Raw genomic sequence first — 22092 nt, 5'->3', positions numbered from 1 at the left:
GGCTCAGGAAGAGTTGGTATCACTTCCTTAACTTCCTCCAAAAAGGAAAATGGAGAGGAAGAGTAGTACCCAGAATTAGCATTTTAAAAAGTTGAATAGAATGAGCATTTTAGTGGTCTTGGAGATGGCACAGTGGATAAAGCATTGGACTCTCAAACATGAGGTCCTGAGTTCAATCCCGGGCAGCACATGTACCGGGGCCGGGCCTCCTGAACCTCCCTGCAGCGCCCAGCCTGCCAGCCCGGCTGATCCAGCCGCTGGGCCAGCCGAGGGTCCGCCCCACGCCAGGCGGGGCCAGGCCCGCCCCCTCGCCAGGCTGATCAGGGGCGCCCTGGGGCCTGTGGCTGGAGCCTCACCGCTGTCCTGGCCAGGGGATGGCGACCTGGCGGCGGGACTGGCGGTTGACGGGAGGCCAGAGGCTTCTGTGCGCGGGGCTGGCGGGGGCGCTGAGCCTCAGCCTCACCGCACCGCTGGAGCTCGTCACCGTCCTGGCCCAGGTGGGCGCGGCGCGGGGGCCCTGGGCCGCGGGGCTCCGGGTGTGGCGGGTCGAGGGGCGCCGGGCCCTGTGGAAGGGGAACGCGGTGGCATGCCTGCGGCTCTTCCCCTGCAGCGCCCTACAGCTCGCCGCCTACCGCAAGTAAGAGCCGGGCGGGGCGGGGCGGGGCGGGGCGGGGCAGGGCGGGGCTGGGGCACCCCAAGGCGCCCAACTTCCTGGGGATCCAGAGCTGGAAGTGGGCTGCATCTCCCCCTCAACCCCCCTCTTTAAGACTTGGGAACAGTTTGGCCAGAAAGCGACTCCTCTGTCCCCAAAGCACAGCCCTTAAAGTTACTTCTCTTGGAACTTCTCTCCACCGTTTCCTCCAGCAAAGAGCACGGTGGGGGTTGGAGGTTGGAGTGCTCAGCTTTGAACCTGAGAAGCTTACCCACGTGGTCTGAGGAGGAGGGAGATGAAGATAAAGCTGAGGCGGGGTGGGGGGTGTGTGAAGAAAAGAGACAGCTTAGGGCAGGGACCCCTTTGTGTATGTATGTGTCTCCCCAAAGCGAAGAAAGTGCTTGGAACTGGGGAGACAACATAATGGTTCTGCAAGACTTTGATGCAGATGCCTGGGGCTCTGAGGGCCCCACGTTCAAGCTCCAGCACCACCATAAGCTAGAGCTGAGCAGTGCACTGCTTAAAAACAGAAAGCAAAGAAGTAGAGTGGGGAGGATAACGTAATGGTTATGCAAAAGATTCTCCTGCTTGAGACTTTGAAGTCCCAGGTTCAAGCCCCATCATAAGCCAGAGCCTAATACTGCTCTGCTGTTTGTTCTTACCAAAGCATTGTTCAACTCTGGTTGTTGGTTTGGTTGTTTTATAAAGACAGAGAGAAATAGAGAGGGGAGAGGAAGAGGGAGGGAGACCTGCAGTATTGCTTCACAACTCGTGAAGCTTCCCCCCTCCAGATGGGGCCTGGGAGCTTGAACCTGAGTCCTGGCGCACTGTAACGTGTGCTTTCAGACAGGTACACCACCACCCATCCCTCTCCAACTCTGGTTTATGGTGGTACTAAGGATTGAGCCTGGGACCTGTTGTGCTTCACGCATGAAAATCACTTGCAGAACATTGTGCTCGCCTCTCCAGCCCAGTGCTCTGGTAGAAAGAAAGAAAGAAAGAAAGAAACCAAGAAAGCACTTGATGGTAGTCAAGAACTCAAACTGTTGTCACCAAAAAAAGGTCACAGATTCCTTTGCCAGTCCCTCCCAAATGAAGCTGGGCTTGTGGGTCCTACCTTGGCTGCAACCCCACCCCCACTCTCCCAAGCCATAAACCACCTGCCTTGTCCTGTGAGGGCCCAGAGTTGAGGGGTGTGTCCTCATGTAGTTCTGTAATTTTTAGTCTTTATTTATTTATTGGATAGAAACAGCCAGAAATTGAGAGAGAAGGGGGTGATTGAGAGGGAGAGAAACAGAGAGACACCTGCAGCCCTGCTTCACCATTCACAAAGTTTTCCCCTGCAGGTGGGGACTGGGGGCTTGAACCTGGATCCTTGCGCATTGTAACATGTGCGCCCAACCAGGTGCGCCACCAGCCCCTCTTTGTGGTTCTATATCAAACAAGCAGCCCAGGCCATTGACCCCTGTAGTTCAGCTCTGGAAGCTGCCAGTCCAAAGGCTTCTTTATGAGAGGAGCTCAGCTGGCAGGTGATAAACTGGTGACAATTCTTATCAGAGTCCCCTAGGCCAGCCCTCCTTTCACCACCTGGGGAATAGAGTTGCCTTGGTTTCTTCTTGAAAAGGAAGATCCTGAGAGAGAGCCTTGCTGTCTTCTTTTCTTTCTTCCTTTTATATTTATTTACTTACTTTCCCTTTAGTTGCCCTTGTTTTATTATTATTGTTGTTGATGATGATGATGTCGTCGTTGTTGGATAGGACAGAGAGAAATGTAAAGAGGAAGGAAGGACAGAGGGGGGAAGATAAAGACAGACACCTGCAGACCTGCCTCACCTCCTGTGAAGTGACACCCCTGCAGGTGGGGAGCTGGGGGCTCGAACCAGGATTCCCTACAGCCGGTCCTTGCACTCTGCGCCACGTGCACTTAACCCGATGCGCTACTGCCCGACTCCCGCTGTCTTCTTTTCTTTTTCACCGCCTGGGTTATCACTGAGGCTCAGTGGACAAGGAAACCACTGTTCCTGGTGGCCATCCCCCCCACCCCCCCTTTTTTTTTTAAATCTTCCCATTCTTGATAGAGACCGAGAGAAATGGAGAGAGATGGCGGAGGTAGAGAGGGAGATTGGGAGACAACCATAGCACTGCCCAGGTCCTTGTGCATGGTCACATGTGCATCCACAAGATGCACCACCATCTGGTCTCTCTCTTTCTCTCTTACCAGAGCACTGCTCAGCTCCAGCTTGTGGCTCAAGCATGAGAGACTGTTGTGTAAACCACTATGTTCTCTCTCCTTCCCTTGTTGACGTTTCTGTCCAGATTTTGTTTCTCTCCTTTTTGATGGAAGCCATTCTCTTGATGTCTTGACTTGCATTTCTGGGTTTTTTTTTCTTATCTCTTGGCCATCAGAAGTTTTTTTGCTTGTTTGTTTTTTGAGAAGTGTCTGTTCAGTTTTCCTCCCATTTTGAATGGGTATATATTTTTTTATTGAGTTTGGAAGCTCTTTACACATTTTGGTTATTAATCCTTTGTCTGATGTGTGGCATATCTTTTCCTATTTTGTATGCTGTCTTTCTGTTTTAGTGATGGTTCCTTGAAGAAGTTTTGTTTTTGTTTTTGCCTCCAGGGTTATCGCTGGGGTTCTGCGCCTGCACTACGCTCCCACGGCTCCAGGCAGCCATTTTTTTCTTTCTTTTCTATTTTGTTCAATATGAGATGGGGAAAGATAGAGAGAAAGATAGACACCTGCAGACCTGTTCATGACTTGTGAAGTATCCCCGCTGTAGGTGGGAAGTGGGAGGCTCGAACCCAGGTCCTTGCATAAATCCTTGTGCTTAGTACTCTGCACTTAACCCATTACACCAGCGCTTGGACCCATTGAAGCAGCTTTTCAGCTTGATGCAGCTCCAGTAGCTTGTCTTTTGTTTTCCTTGCTGTTGGACTCAAGACCCTAAAGATATTTCCAAAGCAGATATGTTCTGCCAGTGGTTTCTTTTATGTGTTTGATGTTTTTTGGTCGAATATCTAAGTCTTTGATCTTTTCTTTTCTTTTTTACCAGAGTACTGCTCAGCTCTGGCTTATGGTGGTGCTGAGAATTGAACCTGGGATCTCCGAGCCTCAGTCATGAAAGTCTTTTGCAGAACCATTATGTTATCTCCCCCCGGATCCATTGGGAGTTGGCTTTAGTGCATGAGAAATGTGGTGGTCCTTTATCATTCTTTTGCATGTAGCCACCCAATTTTCTCAACCCCTGAGAAATAGATATATTTTTTTAAGATTTAATTTCTTTATTTCATTAGAGAGAGGTACACAAAGAAAGAAGAGAGGTCAGAATAGTACCCTGGTGCTAGGGATTGAACTCAGGACCTTTGGGTTTGCAAGTCCAGACAGAGCTCTACTGTTACTCCACCTGCTGGATCACTACTCCTCTGGGTTTTTACAACTCAATTTCTTCTCACTTCACTCTGTTCTCCACAAAGTGGAATGAAAGGCTTCCTTTGGAATGTGGTCTAAGGAGAAGGAGGCAGAAACTTCAATGTCTGATCTATTATTATTATTTGTCATTTCCTGGTGCTTCATTGCTCCAGGCTGATTTTTTTTTAAGATAGAAACAGAGAAAAGGTGAGAGAGAGACCAAGACTAAAGCACCAAAGCTTTCTTCAACTCATTGGGGGCCAGGCTCAAACCTGGGTAATACACATGGCAAAGCAAACCATTCAGGTTAGCTATTTTGCCAACCCTGGATTTTTTTTTCCTTTTGAAATATTTATTTTATTTACATCACGTATACACACACTCACACACCACACTAAGAGCCAGAGAAATAATTCTGGCATATGTAGTGCCAAGGATTGAACTCAGGACCTCATGCTTATAAGCCCAGTATTCTATCACAGTGCTACCTCCCAGGCCTCAAAAGGATTGAACTTTTCTGCTCACCACCCACAATATATACAGCATTCCGGTTTTTTTTTTTTTTTTTTTTTAGTTTATTTATTTATTTATTTATTTTTTTTTAGCATTCCGGTTTTAAACCACATTACACTGGCAAGATAGCTCACTTGGACAGTGCACCACTTTGTCATACACATGACCCATGTTCAAACCCAGCCCCACCTCACTGAAGAAAGCTTGAGTGCTGTGTTTTTCTCTATGCTTCATATATATATATATATATATATATGTATATATATATATATACGTATATATATATATATATATATATCTGAAAAAGTCACTGGAGCTCTGAAGCCCTCATGAGGACAAAAAAAATTTACTGAGATTTCATTGGCATATAGAAAATGTAATTCTGGGAGTCAGGCGGGTAGCACAGTGGGTTAAGCGCATATGGTGCAAAGCGTAAGGCTCCTGGTTTGAGCCCCTGGCTCCCCATCTGCAGGGGAGTCGCTTCACAGGTGGTGAAGCAGGTCTGCAGGTGTCTACCTTTCTGTCTCCCCTCTGTCTTCCCCTCTTCTCTCCATTTCTCTCTGTCCTAACGACATCAACAACAACAACAATAAAAAACAAGGACAACAAAATGGAATAAATAAATATTTAAAAAAAGAAAGAAAATGTAATTCTGGGGTGAGGGTAGATAGCATAATGGCTATGCAAAGAGATTCTCAAGGCTGAGGCTCCGAAGTCCCAGGTTCAGTCTCTCACACCACCATGACCTAGAGCTGACCCGTATTCTGGTAAAAATGGATGAATGAATGAATGAATGAATGAATCCAAATATAAAAAAAATTAAAATAATAATAAATATATTTCTGGGCTGGGGAGACAGCAGAGTGGTTCTGCAAAAAAACTTTCATGCCTGAAGCTTCTGAGATCCCAGGTTCAATCACCCCAGCACCACCATAAGTCAGAACTGAGCAGTGCTCTAGTCTTTCTGTATCTTTCTCTCTGTATCTCTCTCGTTAAAATAAAATGAAATCAATAATTTTAAAAACTGTATTTCAGGCATCCAGCATGATATTTTGATGTATTGATAGAACACATGGTAAGATGGTTCCCACAATTAGACTGGTTAGCTTCTCCTTATCTCTCTCACACACCTTCTAACAGAAAAGTAAAGGGGGGAGGGGAGTTGGGTGGTGGTATGCCCAGTTGAGTGCACATATAGCCATGCATAAGGACCCAGGTTCAAGCCCATTGCCCCCACCTGTAGAGGGGAAGCTTCACTAGTGGCAGACTGGGCTACAGGTGTCTCTTCCTCTCCCTCCCCCTCCCCCTCCCCTCCCTTTACCTCCCCTCTCAATTTCTCTCTGTCTCCCACCAATAAAAGGAAGATAAAACAAACAAAAAAAACAACAACAAGGGCTTCCATTGTGCAGGCACCAAGACCCAGTGATAACCACAGTGGCAAAGAAGAAAAGAAATTTACACCTGTGATGAATGATCAAGTGAAGTGGGAAGGGCTTTCCAGGGGGAGTGAAACCATATGACAGGAACCTTGGGAGAAAGAGTAGGAGTTGGCTGACTTGACATGGGGAGGGAGAGGCAAAGGGGGTGGGGTGTCTGTGGCATTAGCAGGCAGTCCAGCCCACAAGGCAGGTTAGCACACGACCTTGAAGGGCCAGATGAAGGAGTTGGGGTTCACTGGGTGTGTAGGCTTAAGCAGGGGAGGTTTGTGCAGCAGAGGAGTGGGATAGTGTGGTGATGAATGCAGTGCAGCAGGAATGGTTGGCACCTGATAGCAGGGTAGGCAAGCCAGAGAGAAGGGAGACTGAGGGAAGTGTGCGTGTGTGTGTGTGTGTGTGTGTGTGTGTGTGTGTGTGTATGTGTGTGTGTGGGGGGGTGTCCAGCTATTGCACAGGCCCATGTGGCAACTGGGACAACAGAAATAGGGCAAGTGACAATGATGAAAAGTTGTAGGGTAGGTGTATTTCTAGTGTTCTGAAAATTCTCCAGACTGCTTTCCACAGGGGTTGGGCCAATTTACATTCCCACCCGTTAGTGCAACCTCTCCAGCATTTGTTGTTATATCCTTTCTGGTGTATGACATTCTCACAGGAGTGAAGTGACTTTTCGTTGTTATCTGTATTGGCATTTCTCTGACAGTCAGTGACTTGGAGCATTTTTTTCATATGTCTATTGACCTGTTGGATCTCTTCTCTGGTGAATATTCTATTTATATCCTCATGTTAAGAGATATAAGCCAGAAAACGAAGGATGGATATGGGATGATCTCACTCCTGGACAGAAGTTGAGAAATAAGAACTGAAAGAGGGAAATCGGGCGGTAGCACAGCTGGTTAAGTGCAGGTGGTGCAAAACCTGTGGACCGGTGGAAGGATCCCAGTTCGAGCCCTCGGCTCCCCACCTGCAGGGGAGTCGCTTCACAGGCGGTGAAGCAGGTCTGCAGGTGTCTGTCTTTCTCTCCCCCTCTCTGTCTTCCCCTTCTTTCTCCATTTCTCTCTGTCCTAGTCAGCAATGACGACATCAATAACAACAACAATAATGACAACAATAAAACAACAAGGGCAACAAAAGGGAATAAATAAATAAACATTTAAAATATATTTAAATAGATAAAATAATGCTGAGAGGAGGAGGAGGAGAAAAGAAGAAGGAGAAGAAGTAGTTGTTGTATGGATAAGGAAAGCCAGGTGGTACTATGGACTAGGCTTGCTAAGAATCTCTTTCCTGTGTAGCCTGGGAGATGGTACAGTGGATAAGGTATTGGACTCTTAGTCATGAGGTACTGTGTTCAATCCCTGGCAGCACATTTGGTTCTGAAGCTTTTCAAGTGGTGTATTGACATAGCTGGAAAGCCGAGTGATTGGTTCATAATGGCGCTACCCACCTACATAGAACAGATACCATTGCTACAGCATCGCACTGTATCAGCTGCTACTCTTTCCTGGCAGGAACAGTTATTTGGCAGGGGTAAGAGGCCAGCCTATGATCATGGGTTAAGGACTGGAATGGTTGAGCGACTTGTCCACAAACACTATGGCAGAGTTGGAGCTCGAAGCCAGGTCCTTCTGGCTCCTCAGTCTACACCCAGTAGAGCATACACACTACCAGGCTCAAGGACCCAGGCTCAAGCCCCTATCCAATCTTCACCTGTAGGGGAGAAACTTCCTGAACAGCAGAGCAATGCTGCCCCCACCCTGTCTCCATCTTTATCTTTTCTCCATTTCATTCTGTATATCATAATGAACAGAAACAACAACAACAAAAAGTCACCAGGAATGTTAGAATTGCATGCAGACACTGAGCCCCAGCAATAACCTTGTTGGCAAAAAGAAAAAAAAAGAAAGAAAGAAAGAAAGAAAGAGGGAGGGAAAGGGTGTTGGCGTACCTGGTTGAGCTCAAGGACCCAGGTTCGAGCCCCCAGTCCCCACCTGCAAGGGGAAAGCTTCATAAGGGGTGAAGCAGGTCTTCAGGTGTCTCTCTGTCTCTCTCCCTCTCTATCTCCTCTACCTTCTCGTTTTCTGGCTGTCTCTATCCAATAAATAAAGATGCTAATAAAAAAATTTTTAAAAAGAAAGAGGGAGAGAGAAGAAAAAGAAAAAAAACATTTCTCCAACAAAAAAAAGAGGAGGGGAGACTGAAAGAGAGAGAGACAGAGAGATAGAGAGAGAACTGAGGGGCCAGGCAATAGCGCACCTGGTTAAGTGCACACACTATAGTGTGCAAGGACCCAGGTTCAAGCCTCTGGTCCCCACCTGTAGGGGGAAAGCTTCACGAGTGGTGAAGCAGGGCTACAGGTGTCTCTCTGTCTCTCTATCTCCCCTCACTTCTCAATTTCTCTCTGTCTCTATCCAATAATAAATAAAAGTTTAAAAGAAAGAAAGAAGGCTGATGAAATAGCTCACAATGCACTGCTTTGCCATGCACACAACTGACGTTTGAACCTAGCCCCCTACTACTTTTATAGGAAGTTTCAGTATTGTTCGGTGTTGTGGATTCTCTCTCTCTCTCTCTACTAAAATACAAAAGGAAGAGAGAAAGGAAAGAAAAGAAAAGGAATGAAGTCCCCCTCAAAACAGTCTCTTAGGAGCTAGACTCTTGTAATAAACACATAATAAGCCTGACCCCCACCACACTGGAAGAAGCTACTATGCTGTGATGTCTCCCTCTCTGCCTCTAAAACAGCTGGTCCAGACTAGTGTAGCCCAAATGATAACCCCCCCCAAAAATCAACAATGATAATAGCAATATTGAGTTATGAGAGAAGTTATGACTTTTTTTTTTTTTTTTTTTTTACCAGAGCACTACTCGGTTCTGACTTATGTATGAGAGACTGAATTGAACCTGGGACCTCAGAGTCTTAGGCATGAGAATCTGTTGTGGTTGTTGCTGCTGCTGTTTTGCGTGAATATTGTGCTGTCACCTCACCTTTCCATGTTCTATATTTTTCTATGCAAAAATGTGTCATGACTTTTATAACAATCCAGTTCATGGTGCCAGCAAACACAGTGGATGACATTCCCATGCATCAAAACCCCTGCCCCCCTGTCTAGTTGTATCAACACTGGCTTGGGTGCGTGTGACTCTGAACTCAGCAGTAATGGGCCGTTTCCTTCCTGTATCCCCACTTCCTCTTTTTCTTTTCATTCTTTTTTTATTTTTATTTTTTGGAGAGGCAGAGAGAAAGAAAGAGACCACAGCAGTAAAGCTTCTTCCCATATGGTGGGGGCTGTGTGTGAACCTGGGTTGTGCACGTGGCAAAGCAGTGCATTGGCCAAGTGAACAATTTCACCAGGGTGGGACCCCGACCCCTAGTTCCTGAGCCTGCATTTGCTTCCTGGCCTAAGCCAGACTGAGACGCTGGTGACTGCATATATCCAGGGTGGGCTCATCAGCTGCCTGGCTGGGTGCTGTACTTAACCCACTTAGCCAGTCCCACTGGAAATAGCTGTGCTGGGGGGGGGGCAGAAGGGCCAACCAACCTTCTACTTAAGTTAGTCAAGCAAGAGCTTTAAAATGTGGAGGGAGACCTCACCTACGTCCCTTGGAACCCCACCTCTCCAGTGCTGCGCCCCACTAAGGAAAGATAGCATCAGGCTGGGAGTATGGCTCGACCTGCCAATTCCCATGTCCAGTGGAGAAGCAATTACAGAAGCCAGACCTTCCCACCTTCTGCACCCCATAATGAACCTGGGCCCATATTCCCAGAGGGTTAAAGAGTAGGAAAACTTCCAATGGATGGGATGAGATTCAGAACTTTGGTGGTGGGAACTGTGTGGAATTGTACCCCTCTTATCCTACAGTCTTGTCAATCATTATTAAATTCATTTTAAATAAAAAACGGTGGTGGGAGTCGGGCAGTAGCACCGTGGGTTAAGCACACATGGCACGAAGCACAAGGACCGACGTAAGGATCCCAGTTCGAGCCCCCAGCTCCCCATCTGCAGGGGAGTCGCTTCACAGGAGGTGAAGCAGGTCTGCAGGTGTCTGTCTTTCTGTCCCCCTCTCTGTCTTCCCCGCCTCTCTCCATTTCTCTCTCTCTCCTATCTAACAACGATGACATTAATAACAACAATAATAACTACAACAATAAAACAACAAGGGCAACAAAAGAATAAATAAATAAATATATTTTTAAAAAAGGTGGAAGGGCCAGGTGGGAGCACGCCCAGTCCCCACCTGGGGGGGGCAGCTTTACTAGTAGTGAAGCACTACTACAGACACTTTACTAGTAGTGAAGCACTACTACAGACAGAGGGAAAGAGAACACAGCAGCCAAGGTGCCTCCAGTGTCCTCCAGTGCTTCGCCTTGGTGGTCTTTGTGTATCTGCTCACAATATCCAGGAAGAAAGGGCTCCCTGTGGTTTTTCTGTTCACTTACGCGTGTTTCAGAAGAAGGCCTTGCTTTGGGAGAGAATGAACCAGTCTGAGACAAGGTTCCTCTTTCTAGACTGGAGTCAGGTACCAAGAGCCCACTTTCTGTCCTGATGCCTTGTCACTGCTGGACTTCCCTGGGAACTGCTCTGAGTGTGAGCATGCCAGAGGGCGCAGCAGATGTTCAGGAAGCCTAGTGGGAGTGAGAGCCCTGGGAGTAAGATAGGGAAGAAGACCTAAGTGCAGGGACCAAGTTTCATGTTTTGGTTTTGGTTTTATTTTGGTTTTTTTTTTCCTTTTTATCTTTTTTATTTAACTTGGAAATATCTATTTTATTGTGCTTCCATTTTTGTTATCTTGTATTTATTTATTTTGGATAGAGAGAAGTGGAGTGGTAGATGAGATCATGAGAGACAGAGGGAAACACTTACAGCACTGCTTCATCACCTGTGAAGTTTCTCTCCTACAGGTGGGGCCTGGGGGCATCAACCCAGTTCCTTGTGCATGATAATGTAGGCACACAACTGGGTGTACCATCACCCAGCCCTTTCACAGTGCTTCTTTCTTTGGCCAAATATGCATATCTTTTGAAATAAAATTGAAAATTCACAGCCAGATTGTTTATTTTTTAATACTGCCAGGGTCACTGCTGAGGCTCAGTGCCTGCACTAAAAATCCGCTACTTCTGGTGGACATCCCCCCACACCCACTTTTTTTTTTCTTTTTACTTGATGAGAAAGAGAGAAATTGAGAGGGGATGAAGAGATAGAGAAAGGTAGAAAGACAGACACCTGCTACACTGCTTCAATGATTGTGAGGCTTCTCCCCTGCAGGTGGTGACTGGGGGCTTGAACCTGGGTCATTGCACATGGTAATGTGCACACTCAACCAGGTGTGCCACTACTGGGTCCCTAAATCTTAAACTCTTTTTTGTAAATATTTATTTATTTCCTTTTTTTTGCCCTTGTTTTTATTGTTGTAGTTATTGATGTCGTCATTGTTGGATAGGACAGAGAGAAATGGAGAGAGGAGGGGAAGACAGAGAAGGAGACAAAAAGATAGACACCTGCAGACCTGCTTCACCGCCTGTGAAGCGACTCCCCTGCAGGTGAGGAGCTGGGGGCTCGAACCGGGATCATTACACCGGTCCTTGCTCTTTGCGCCACATGCGCTTAACCGCTTAACCAACTCCCAAATCTTAAACTCTTAATCACTGATGTTGAAATACTAGTATAAACGGTTGAATGAATGACAAACAGATTACCACATAGCCAATGAGTACTGTGTCTTTTTAATTTTTTTTTAATTTCTTTATTGGGGAATTAATGTTTTACATTCAACAGTAAATACAATAGTTTGTACATGCATAACATTCCCCAGTTTCCCATATAACAATACAACCCCCACTAGGCCCTCTATCATCCTTCATGGACCTGTATTCTCCCCACCCACCCACCCCAGAGTCTTTTACTTTGGTGCGATGAGTACTGTGTCTTTGGGCATTTCAGCCCTCCACCTCTTCTAGGCTGTTCCATTTCCTCTGTCTCTCCTCTGCTCTGCTAAGACTCCCCTTGATTTGGCTAGCCAGAGTGGGTGGAGGGGAGGGAGACAGGAAGTGAGCAAGTTAATGAAACTGAAGCAGATGGCTCAGTGGTGAAGGCCAGTTTTCTGCTTTTTAAAATTTAAAAAAAAATTATTATTATTTTTTATTTATTCCCTTTTGTTGCCCTTGTTGTTTTATTGTTGTACTTATTCTTGTTGTCATCATTATTGAATAGAACAGAGAGAAATGGAGAGAGGAAAGGAAGACAGAGAGGGGGGAAGAAAGATAGACACCTGCAGACCTGCTTCACCACTTGTGAAGCGATTTCCCTGCAGGTGGGGAGTCGAGGGATTGAACCTGGATCCTTATGCCGGTCCTTGCACTTTTCGCCACCTGCGCTTAACCCGCTGTGCTACCACCTGACTCCCCTCTGCTTTTTTTAAAAGATTTTATTTATTTATGAGAAAGATAGGAGGAAAGAGAAAGAACCAGACATCACTCTGGCACATGTGCTGCCCGAACTCGGGACTTCATGCTTGAGAGTCCAAAGCTTTACCACTGCGCCACCTCCTGGACCACGCCCATGTTGTTTATCATTGTTGTTATTGTTGTTGGATAGGACAGAGAGAAATCAAGAGAGATGGGGAAGACAGAGAGAGGAAGAGAAAGACAGACACCTGCAGACATGCTTCACTGCCTATGAAGTGACCCCACTGCAGGTGGGGAGCTGGGGGCTGGAATCACGATCCTTATGCATGTCCTTGGGCTTTGTGCCATGTGCACTTAACCCGCTGTACTACCGCCTGGCCCCCTACCCGTATCTTTTTTAAAATATTAATTCATGTGGTCAGGGAGGTGACGCAGTGGTTAAGGCACAGGATTCTCAACCATGAGGTCATGAGTTCGATCCCAGGCAACACATATACCAGAGTGATATCTGGTTCTTTCTCTCCTATCTCTCTCATGAATAAATTCTTTTAAAAATTAATTCATGTATGAGGATAGAGAGAGCCAGAGCATCGCTTTGGCACATGGGATGTCAGGGTTAAAATTCAGACCCTCATGCTCTACTTACTGCACCACCTCCCAGGCCAATCTTTTTTTTTTCTTTTTTTTTTTTTAACCAGAGCACTGCTCAGCTCTGGTTCATGGTGGTACAGGGGCTTGAACCTGGGATTTCGGAGCCTCAGGCATGAGAGTCTCTTTGCATAGCCATTATGCTATCTGCCCCTGCCCCCAATCTTTTTTTTCAGTTGTATTTATTTATTTAATTTCATAAAGACAAAGAAAAACTGAAAGGGGCAAGGATGAGGATAGACAGGTGGTACGCACCTGATTGAGCGCACATGTTACAATGCGCAAAGACCCAGGTTCGAGCCCCTGGTCCCCTGCAGGGGGAAAGCTTTGTGAGTAGTGAAGCAGTGTTGCAGGTATCACTGTCTCTCTTCCTCTCTATCACCCCTTTTCCTCTCTAGTTCCAGCTGTCTACCCAATAAATAAATAAAGATAATTTAAAAGTTTCTTTTAAATTAGACTTGTTTGAAATGAAAGGGGGGGAAGGGATAATAGAAGGGAGAGAGAAAGAGAGACACCCACAACTCTGCTTCATTGCTTATGAAGCTTCCACCCTGCAGGTGAAGACTGAACCCTTGAACCCAGGTCCTTTCACATGGTGACTTGTGCACTCAGCTGGGTGCACCACTGCCCAGCTCCGAGCTCTTTATTTCTTTATTGAATTACTTGCATCTTATTTTTCTGTTTGTTTGTTTCGTTCTTCAGAGAGCTGGGGCCTCATGCATGCAAGATGTCGCTGCTCCAGGCTACCTTTTCATTCAGAGAGACACCACAGCTTCAGAGGTTCACCCAGTTCCATAGCACCTCTCATGCAGTGCCTGGGGGGGGGGGTCAAATCTGGGCTGCACACATGGCAAGGCAGGTGGCCCATAGAGTGAGCTAGCCGCCTGCATCTTGTGAAAGTCTCTGCTTAACTTACACATCTGTTTTGGTCGGTGCAGCTACCAGCAGACACTGACAAAAAGAAGTTCAAGCTAGGGAGACAGGCGGTAGCGCAGCGGGTTAAGCGCAGGTGGCACAAAGCGAAAGAACTGGCATAAAGATCCAGGTTCGAGACCCCAGCTCCCCACCTGCAGGGGAGATGCTTCACAGGCGGTGAAGCAGGTCTGCAGGTGTCTATCCTTCTCTCCCCCTCTCTGTCTTCCCCTCCTCTCTCCATTTCTCTCTGTCCTATCCAACAATAATAGCAGTAGTAACAACAACAGTGATAACTACAACAACAATACTGACAAGGGCAGCAAAAGGGAAAAATAAATAATAAAAATACGAATGTAAAACATTAATTCCCCAATGAAGAAAAATCAATCAATAAATAATAAAAATAAAACATAAAAAAAGAAGTTCAAGCTTTTGGGTGGGGGTATAGCGTAATGGTTATGCAAAGAGACTTCTGTGCCTGAGGCTCTCAAGTTCCAGGTTCAATCCCCCACACCACCATAAGCCAGAGCTGAGCAGTGCTCTGGTTAAAATTAAAAAAATATAGTACAGCTTCAAAAGGGATGACAGAAGACCTAGTGGGGGTTGTATTGTTATGTGGAAAACTGAGAAATGTTGTGCATGTACAAACTATTGTATGTACTGTCAAATGTAAGACATTAATCCCCCAATAAAGTTTTTTTTTAAAGAAAGAGGAGTTGGGTGGTAGTAGCGGGTTAAGCACAGGTGGCACAAAGCACAAGGACTGACATAAGGATCCTGGTTCGAGCCCCTGGCTCCCCACCTGCAGGGGAGTCACTTCACAGGCGGTGAAGCAGGTCTGCAGGTGTCTATCTTTCTCTCCCCCTCTCTGTCTTCCCCTCCTCTCTCCATTTCTCTCTGTCCTATCCAATAATGACGACATCAATAACAACAACAATAATAACTACAACAGTAAAACTGCAAGGACAACAAAAGGTAATAAATAAATAAATAATTTTTTTTTTAAGAGAGAGAGAAAAGAACTTTAAGCTGTCAGTGTGGAGGGACTGTTTTAAATCAGTGAGTGTTTACTTGAGAGCAGAGGAACTGTTCTGGAATCTCTTACTTGTGTTTCCTTACTTTAGTGTTTCCACTAAACACCCACTGGGTTCTGGTCGAGTGAGCGCTTCATCCATCCTAACAGTGAAGAAGAATTGGAGAAGCCCCTGATTTCATTCTGCTTGATACCTGTTATTAGAAACTCCCCACCCCCGATTTTCACTTTTGTCTGCTATTTGTTAAAACATGCCAGTCTGTTGTTGTCACACTGCCTCACTTCTTTATTTGAGCCAAGAGATCTGCCTATGTGCAAGTCCTCAGGCTATACTTTATTATATAATATATATATGTGTATATATGTATTTGTTGTTTTGTTTTGTTTGCCTCCAGGGTTATCGCTGGAGTTTGGTGCCAGCACTATGAATCCACTGTTCCTGGTGGCCATCTTTCTTTCTTTCTTTTAATGTTTTATTATCTTTATTTATTTATTGGCTAGAGACAGCTAGACATGGAGAAGGAAGGAGAAGATAGAGAAGGAGTGAGACAGAGAAACATCTGCAGCCCTGCTTCATCACTCACAAAGCTTTCCCTCTGCAGGTGGGGACCAGGGGCTTGAAACTGAGTCCAAACACATCGTAACATGTGCGCTCATGTTACTGACCCCACCATTTTTTTCCATTTTATTGAACAAGACAGAAGAATTGAAAGAGGAGGGGAAGACAGAGAGGAAGAGTGAAAGATCGGCACCTGCAGACCTGCTTCACCGCTTATAAAATCGTCCTCCCTGCAGGTAGAGAGCAGAGACTCAAACCCAGGTCCTTGCGTGGATTCTTGCACTTAATACTATGTGTGCATAACCAGGTGCACCACCAACCAGCCCCTGAACTCAATTTTTCTTATTGAGTATACCTGGCGTAATGACATTTAGACAATGGCATGTGTAGTTAAGCTTTAATCACCTGTACGTATACTTTGATATTTCCCCCCTGAGAAATAGATCCTGGTATCTATCTCCTTTATGTAAAACTACCTGTATGCATGTAGTGACATTTAATTCCCTGATGTATGTAAACTTGAAAAGCCCCTTTGCTGTTTCTCATTCTTCTTTTTGACATAATGGAGATTCTATTGGTGTTTTGGTTGGTGTCATACCCTTGACATGGTCCCCTTGCAGGGTGTGTGTGTGCGTGTGTGTGTGTGTGTGTGTGTGTGTGTGTATGTTCTGTGTTGTGTGTGCCATCTTCAGACTTCTAACACCAGTGAGGGTGTCTGAAGTGAATGTCTTTCAATCCTGAGACACCGTGAAGCTTAGGATCCTGACTTTTAATCCCCCATAGAATAGTAGAGAAATGGTGCTTCGTTGAACATTTCTTTTTTTTAATATATATATATATATATATTATTTATTTCCTTTTTGTTGCCCATATTGTTTTTTATCATTGTTGCAGTTATGACTGCTGTTATTGATGTCTTTGTTGCCAGATAGGACAGAGAGAAATGGAGAAAGGAGGGTAAGACAGAAAGGGAGAGAGAAAGAGAGACACCTACAGATCTGCTTCACCATTTGTGAAGTGACCCTCCTGCAGGTGGGGAGCCAGGGGCTCAAACCAGGATCCTTACACCAGTCCTTGAGTTTTACACCACGTGCACTTAATCCGATGCGCTACAGCCCAACCCCCCCATTGAATATTTCTTGAGCCTAATCAAGGTTGTGAGGAATCTTAGTGCCTTCTAGAACCTCCTAGTACCTTCTCTCAACAGCTTAATCTCTACCTGACTTATCCCCTTGGCCTTCTCCCTCTCTCATCCCCCAGGTGTGTTGTGCTTTTTACGGATAACCTGGGCCACATTTCTCAGTTTGGCTCCATCATGGCGGGCACCCTTGCAGGCATAGTGTCCACTGCTGTAATGCACCCCACCGACCTCATCAAAACCCGGCTGATGGTGCAGAGTGTGCAGGCGCCCTTCTACAAGGGCATCCTCCATGCCTTCTCCACCATTTATCAGCAGGAGGGCTTCCTGGCCCTTTACCGAGGGGTCTCCCTCACTATTTTAGGTAAGATGCATGTTTTCTTCCCTTTTTAAAAAGATCCCATCACATTATTGAGAGGTTAATGGATCACAGTACAGTTGTTGACACATGGGTACAATTTCTCATTGCCCCGTGATAGGTGTGTGCAAAACATTCCCCGAATTAGGTCCTTTTCCACCATCATGCAACAGAACCCTAAAGCTCCCCAGCCCCTCTCTCCCCCTCCTTACCCAGAGTCCTTTGCTTTGGTGCAATACACCACACCTAGCCTAAGTTTTATTTAGTGTTTACCCTTTCTGTCCTTATGTTTTAAATTCCATCTAAGCATGAGATCATCTGGTATTTGTCCATTCCTTTTTTTTTTTGCCTCCACAGTTATTGCTGGGGCTCAGTGCCTGCACCATGAATTCACTGCTCCTGGAGGCCATTTTTAACCCCCTTTTGTTGCCCTTGTTGCTGTAGCCTTGTTGTGGTTATTATTGTTATTGTTGATGTCGTTTGTTGTTGGACAGGACAGAGAGAAATGGAGAGAGGAGTGGAAGACAGAGAGGGGGAGAGAAAGACAGACACCTGCAGACCTGCTTCACCGCATGATTCCTTTGAATTCCATCCAAGATAAGACAAAGGAGATGACTTCATTGTTTTTAACAGCTGAGTAGTATTCCATTATGTATATACACCAAAACTTTCTTAGCCACTCATCTGTTGTAGAGCATCTGGGTTGCTACCAAGTTTGGGCTATTATGAATTGTGCTGCTATGAATGTATGTGTACATGGATCTCTTTGGATGAGTGTGTTTGGTTTGTTTGTTTGTTTTTATAAATCCCCAGGAAAGAATTTTCTGGGTCAGAAGGTAGTATTAGTGAGGGTGTGAGTGAAGAGGAACATTCCTACCATGCTGGTAACCATCTAACTTGGTCCAAGATCTGTGGGAAATAGTCTAGAGATTCCTCAGGACACAAGATGCAACTTTTCAGCTCATGCCAGAACACCTGCATCCTTTGACCTATGTCAGGTGTATAGTGGATCTGTTTGACTGAGGTCAAAGGGCATGTGAATTCGATCCACGTAGAGGCAGAGCTGGGTTAGCAGCAAGCTTCCGTAGTCTTTGTAACCCCTGCCAAGGCCACATATATAAACAGATTGCTATTCATCAAATCCAGTTGGCCTTCTCCCTGTATCTGACCTTCCTTATAGCCTTTAGCAAGAGCCGTCTAAAAATTTGACTTAGAAGTCTAGAGTCCTGTTTTCGGCCTGGAATGTTGTTCTCTTCTCTCTGGCAGCACTTATCAAGGTTCAACTTGACTCTATAAGCCCCTACTTCTCACTATACCCCCAGCCTGGGTTCTTTCCTTGGTTTCCTTGGCATCCTCCACTTCCGCTTTCTTCTTCCCCCCCCCCCTGCAGCCCTGAAGCGGCCTCATCTCCACCAGGGGCTTAGCCTAGCATCACTGAGCCTTACTGAGGCCCAGTCTTGTTTCCATGGTAACCACGGCTAACAGTGAGAGGGACTTGGTCTGTCCAGGCCTGATGTGGGGTGTTTTGGACAGTTTGTCACTTACACTTCATTTTGCACTCGGAGATGGGTGTTGGAAGCAGGTAAGTAGGTAACAAGTGGGAGCCCCCAGCAACATGGCCAGGGCCAGAGCCCTGTGTCCCCATCTACCCCTACCCAACAGCCGTCTCACTACTGGTCTCAAGGTTGCTTGCTCCAAGCTGCTCCCTTAATGTGTCAACTTCAAGATGAGGCAACCTGGGAGGAGGCACAGTGGGCAAAGTGTTGGACACTTAAGCTTGAAGTCCCAAGTTCAATCCCCAGCAGTGCATGTGCCAGAGTGATGTGCTGGTGTCCTCTCTCTCCCTCTCCCTCTACCTCTCCCTCCCTCTCTGCCACCTTCCCCATATTACTTCACCTCCTCCCTTTGGTCACAGAGTGCTGTTAACTTGATACCTATAGTGTGCCCCTTTCTCCACCCTCCTCCCCTATCCTAAAGCACTCAGTCTTGGTCCCACCAGCTCCCCCATCTGCCACCCTGGGCACTGCTGTCATGGAAAAGTGATCTTCACTCAAGTTAGAATATATACAACTACATAACAATAATCATTATTTTAAAAAATATATTTTATTTCTTTTTAATGAGAGAGAGAGACAGAGACCAGAACACTGCTCGGCTCTGGCATATGGTGGTGCTGGGGGTTGAACCTGTGACCTCAGAGCTTCAGGCATGAAAGTATTTTCCAGAACCATTATGCTGTCTCCCCAGTCCAACAATCATCATGATTATACATAAGTAATTTTTCATGCAGGTTTGGGGTAAGCACTGGTCTAACTTTGATGCCTCTTTCTTTCTTTTAAATATGTATTTATTCCCTTTTGTTGCCCTTGTTTTTTTTAATTGTTGTAGTTATTATTGTTGTTGTTGTTGTTGATGTCGTCATTGTTGGATAGGGCAGAGAGGAAAGGAGAGAGGAAGGGAAGACAGAGAGGGGGAGAGAAAGATAGACACCTGCAGACCTGCTTTACCACTTGTGAAGCGACTCCCCTGCAGGTGAGGAGCCAGGGGCTTGAACCATGATCCTTATGCCGGTCCTTGTGCTTTGCGCCACCTGTGCTACCACCCGACTCCCTCTTTCTTTCTTTCTTTCTTTCTTTCTTTCTTTCTTTCTTTCTTTCTTTCTCTCTCTCTCTCTCTCTCTCTTTCATTTGATAAGACAGAGAGACATTGAGAGGGGATGGGGAAGATAGAGAGGGAAAGAGGAGAAACACTGCAGTACTGCTTCACTACTCATGAAGCTTCCTCCAGCAAGTGGGGAGCAGGGACTCGAACTAGGGTCCTTGTGCACTGTAATGTGTGTGTTCAGCTGGACATGCCACCACCCATCTCCACCCTGCCTTTTTTAAATAAGGAATTATGTTGAGTACTATTTTTTGTAGATAGAGGCAAAGAAGAGAGAGAGGCAGAGAGTTCACAGCACTGAAGCTTCCTTCAGTGCTGCAGAGACAGGGCTCCAACCTGAGTCGCACACACGGCAAAGCCGCTAGCACACTATCCATGTGAGCTATTTCACTGGCCCTATTTGAATATATATATATATATGGTGTGGTGAACCAGAGCATCACTCCGGCGCATGTGATACTGAGGATCTAACTCAGGAGCTTGTGCTTGAGAGTTCATGGCATAAGGCTGGGCAGTGACACATCTGGTTGAGCACACACATTACCATGCTTAAGGACCTGAGTTCGAGCCCCAGCTCCACACCTGCAGGGGAGGGGGGATGATTCACAATCGATAAAGAAGGTCCTTCAGGTGTCTTTCTTTGTTGCTCCTTCTCTATCTCTCCTCCCCCTCTCAATTTCTATCTGTCCTATCTGATGAAAGAAAGAAAGGAAGAAAGAAAGAAAGAAAGAAAGAAAGAAAGAAAGAAAGAAAGAAAGAAAGAAAGAAGGAGTCAGGCTGTAGCGTAACTGGTTAAATGCAGGTGGCGCAAAGTGCAAGGACTGTGGCGTAAGGATCCCGGTTCGAGCACTGGCTCCCCACTTGCAGGGAAGTTGCTTCACAAGCGGTGAAGCAGGTCTGCAGGTGTCTATCTTTCTCTCCCCCTCTCTGTCTTCCCCTTCTCTCTCAGTTTCTCTCTGTCCTATCCAACAACGATGACAACAATAACTGCAACAATAAAACAAGGGCAACAAAAGGGAATAAACAAATAAAATTAAGGAAGGAAGGAAGGAAGGAAGGAAGGAAGGAAGGAAGGAAGGAAGGAAGGAAGAGGGAGTTATGGATTCTTAGTGCCAGTACTGAGCCCTAGCAATAACCCTGCTGGTAATGAAAAATCCAATAATAAAATAGCATGCCTTTTAATAAAAGAGGTCATGCTTTTACCCTCTGCACCACTTCCCTGGTCGCACACCATCTTTTTTCTAGAAAGCTGCCACACCATTTAGGGAGCCTGCTGGTCTCCCATGAGGACACATGATTGCCTCTCATGAGGTCATGTAACCTCCCTCTTCCCCATACCACACCTACACTTCCCCCAGCATGCTTCCTTCTCAGCTAGAGCCAGTCCCTCTTAGCCTCTAAAATGTGACTAAGTGCCACCCCCCTTTTTTTTTTCCACCAGGGTTATTGCTGGGACTCAGTGCCTGTACTACAAATCCATCACTTTAGGCAGCCACTTTTTTCCCTTTGTTTGTTTTTTTTTTTCTTTCTATTTTTATTTGACAGGACATAGAGAATTTGAGAGGAGGGGAAGGTAGAGAAGGGGAAAGAAAGACAGCTACAGACCTGCTTCAGCACTTATGAAGTGTCCCCCTCACCCACCCACTATAGGTGGGGAGCCAGGGGCTCAAACCTGGGTCCTTGTACATGGTGATATGAAACACTTTCTTTTTTTTGCTTCCAGGAATATCACTGGAACTTAGTGCCTGCATGACTCCACTGTTCCTGGAGGTTTCGGGGTGTCTCTCTCCTTCTCCGGCAGGGTGTCCTCCAGGGGAAAGGCAACTGGCTGGTTCTTTCTCGCTCACGACAGGGGTGACACGAAGTGAAAGACACCAGGGGACTCTTAGCGTGAATCTAGAAACTGAGTCCTTAGAGTCCCAGAATCCTAGAGTCCGTTTATTGGCAAAGTGGACATGAGTTAAATAGAAAAGCAATGGAGGTAATTATTGTTGCAATATGACAGAAATTACAGGTTTCTTAACAGTCAGCATGCCCCTAAGGTAGGGGGTTGGTATGACAGGAATTGATGAGATACAAGACAGTTATTTTCCATAACACAAGCAACTTAATTATCCAAAGGTATTTGAGAGAAGCATAGGGGTTAAACCCGTAGGGTGAGACAGAGAGAAGATGGATATCAAAAGGCCATATAGTTTGGCATTTCTCTTGTATGGGGTCTGAGGTGTGTGATGAAGTGTGTGATAAGGTGTGTTCTTCTGTGATCAGAAGGTAACTTTGAATGAGTGAATCTGTGGCCATGTGGCCTGCAGTTAATGGAGGGAAGTACTGGGGTATCTGTGGGCCTGAGAGTCAAGAAGGAAAG

General features: G+C 46.0%; 1 protein-coding gene across 1 annotated transcript in view; it reads left to right on the top strand.

Annotated features, from left to right (window-relative positions):
• Window positions 1-215: 215 nt before the first annotated feature.
• Window positions 216-22092, top strand: part of SLC25A43 (solute carrier family 25 member 43) — a 75842-nt gene continuing 53965 nt past the window's right edge. Inside the window, exons 1-2 of the mRNA XM_060183480.1 lie at window positions 216-637; window positions 16831-17072. Of these exons, the coding sequence (XP_060039463.1) occupies window positions 375-637; window positions 16831-17072 (505 nt within the window). The 5' untranslated portion in view covers window positions 216-374. The remainder of the gene's footprint in view (window positions 638-16830; window positions 17073-22092) is intronic.

The sequence above is a fragment of the Erinaceus europaeus genome, chromosome X (assembly GCF_950295315.1).
Source record: "Erinaceus europaeus chromosome X, mEriEur2.1, whole genome shotgun sequence".
Lineage (NCBI taxonomy): Eukaryota > Metazoa > Chordata > Mammalia > Eulipotyphla > Erinaceidae > Erinaceus > Erinaceus europaeus.
Note: the sequence above shows the minus strand (reverse complement) of the source record. Positions and strands in the feature narration are given on the sequence as shown.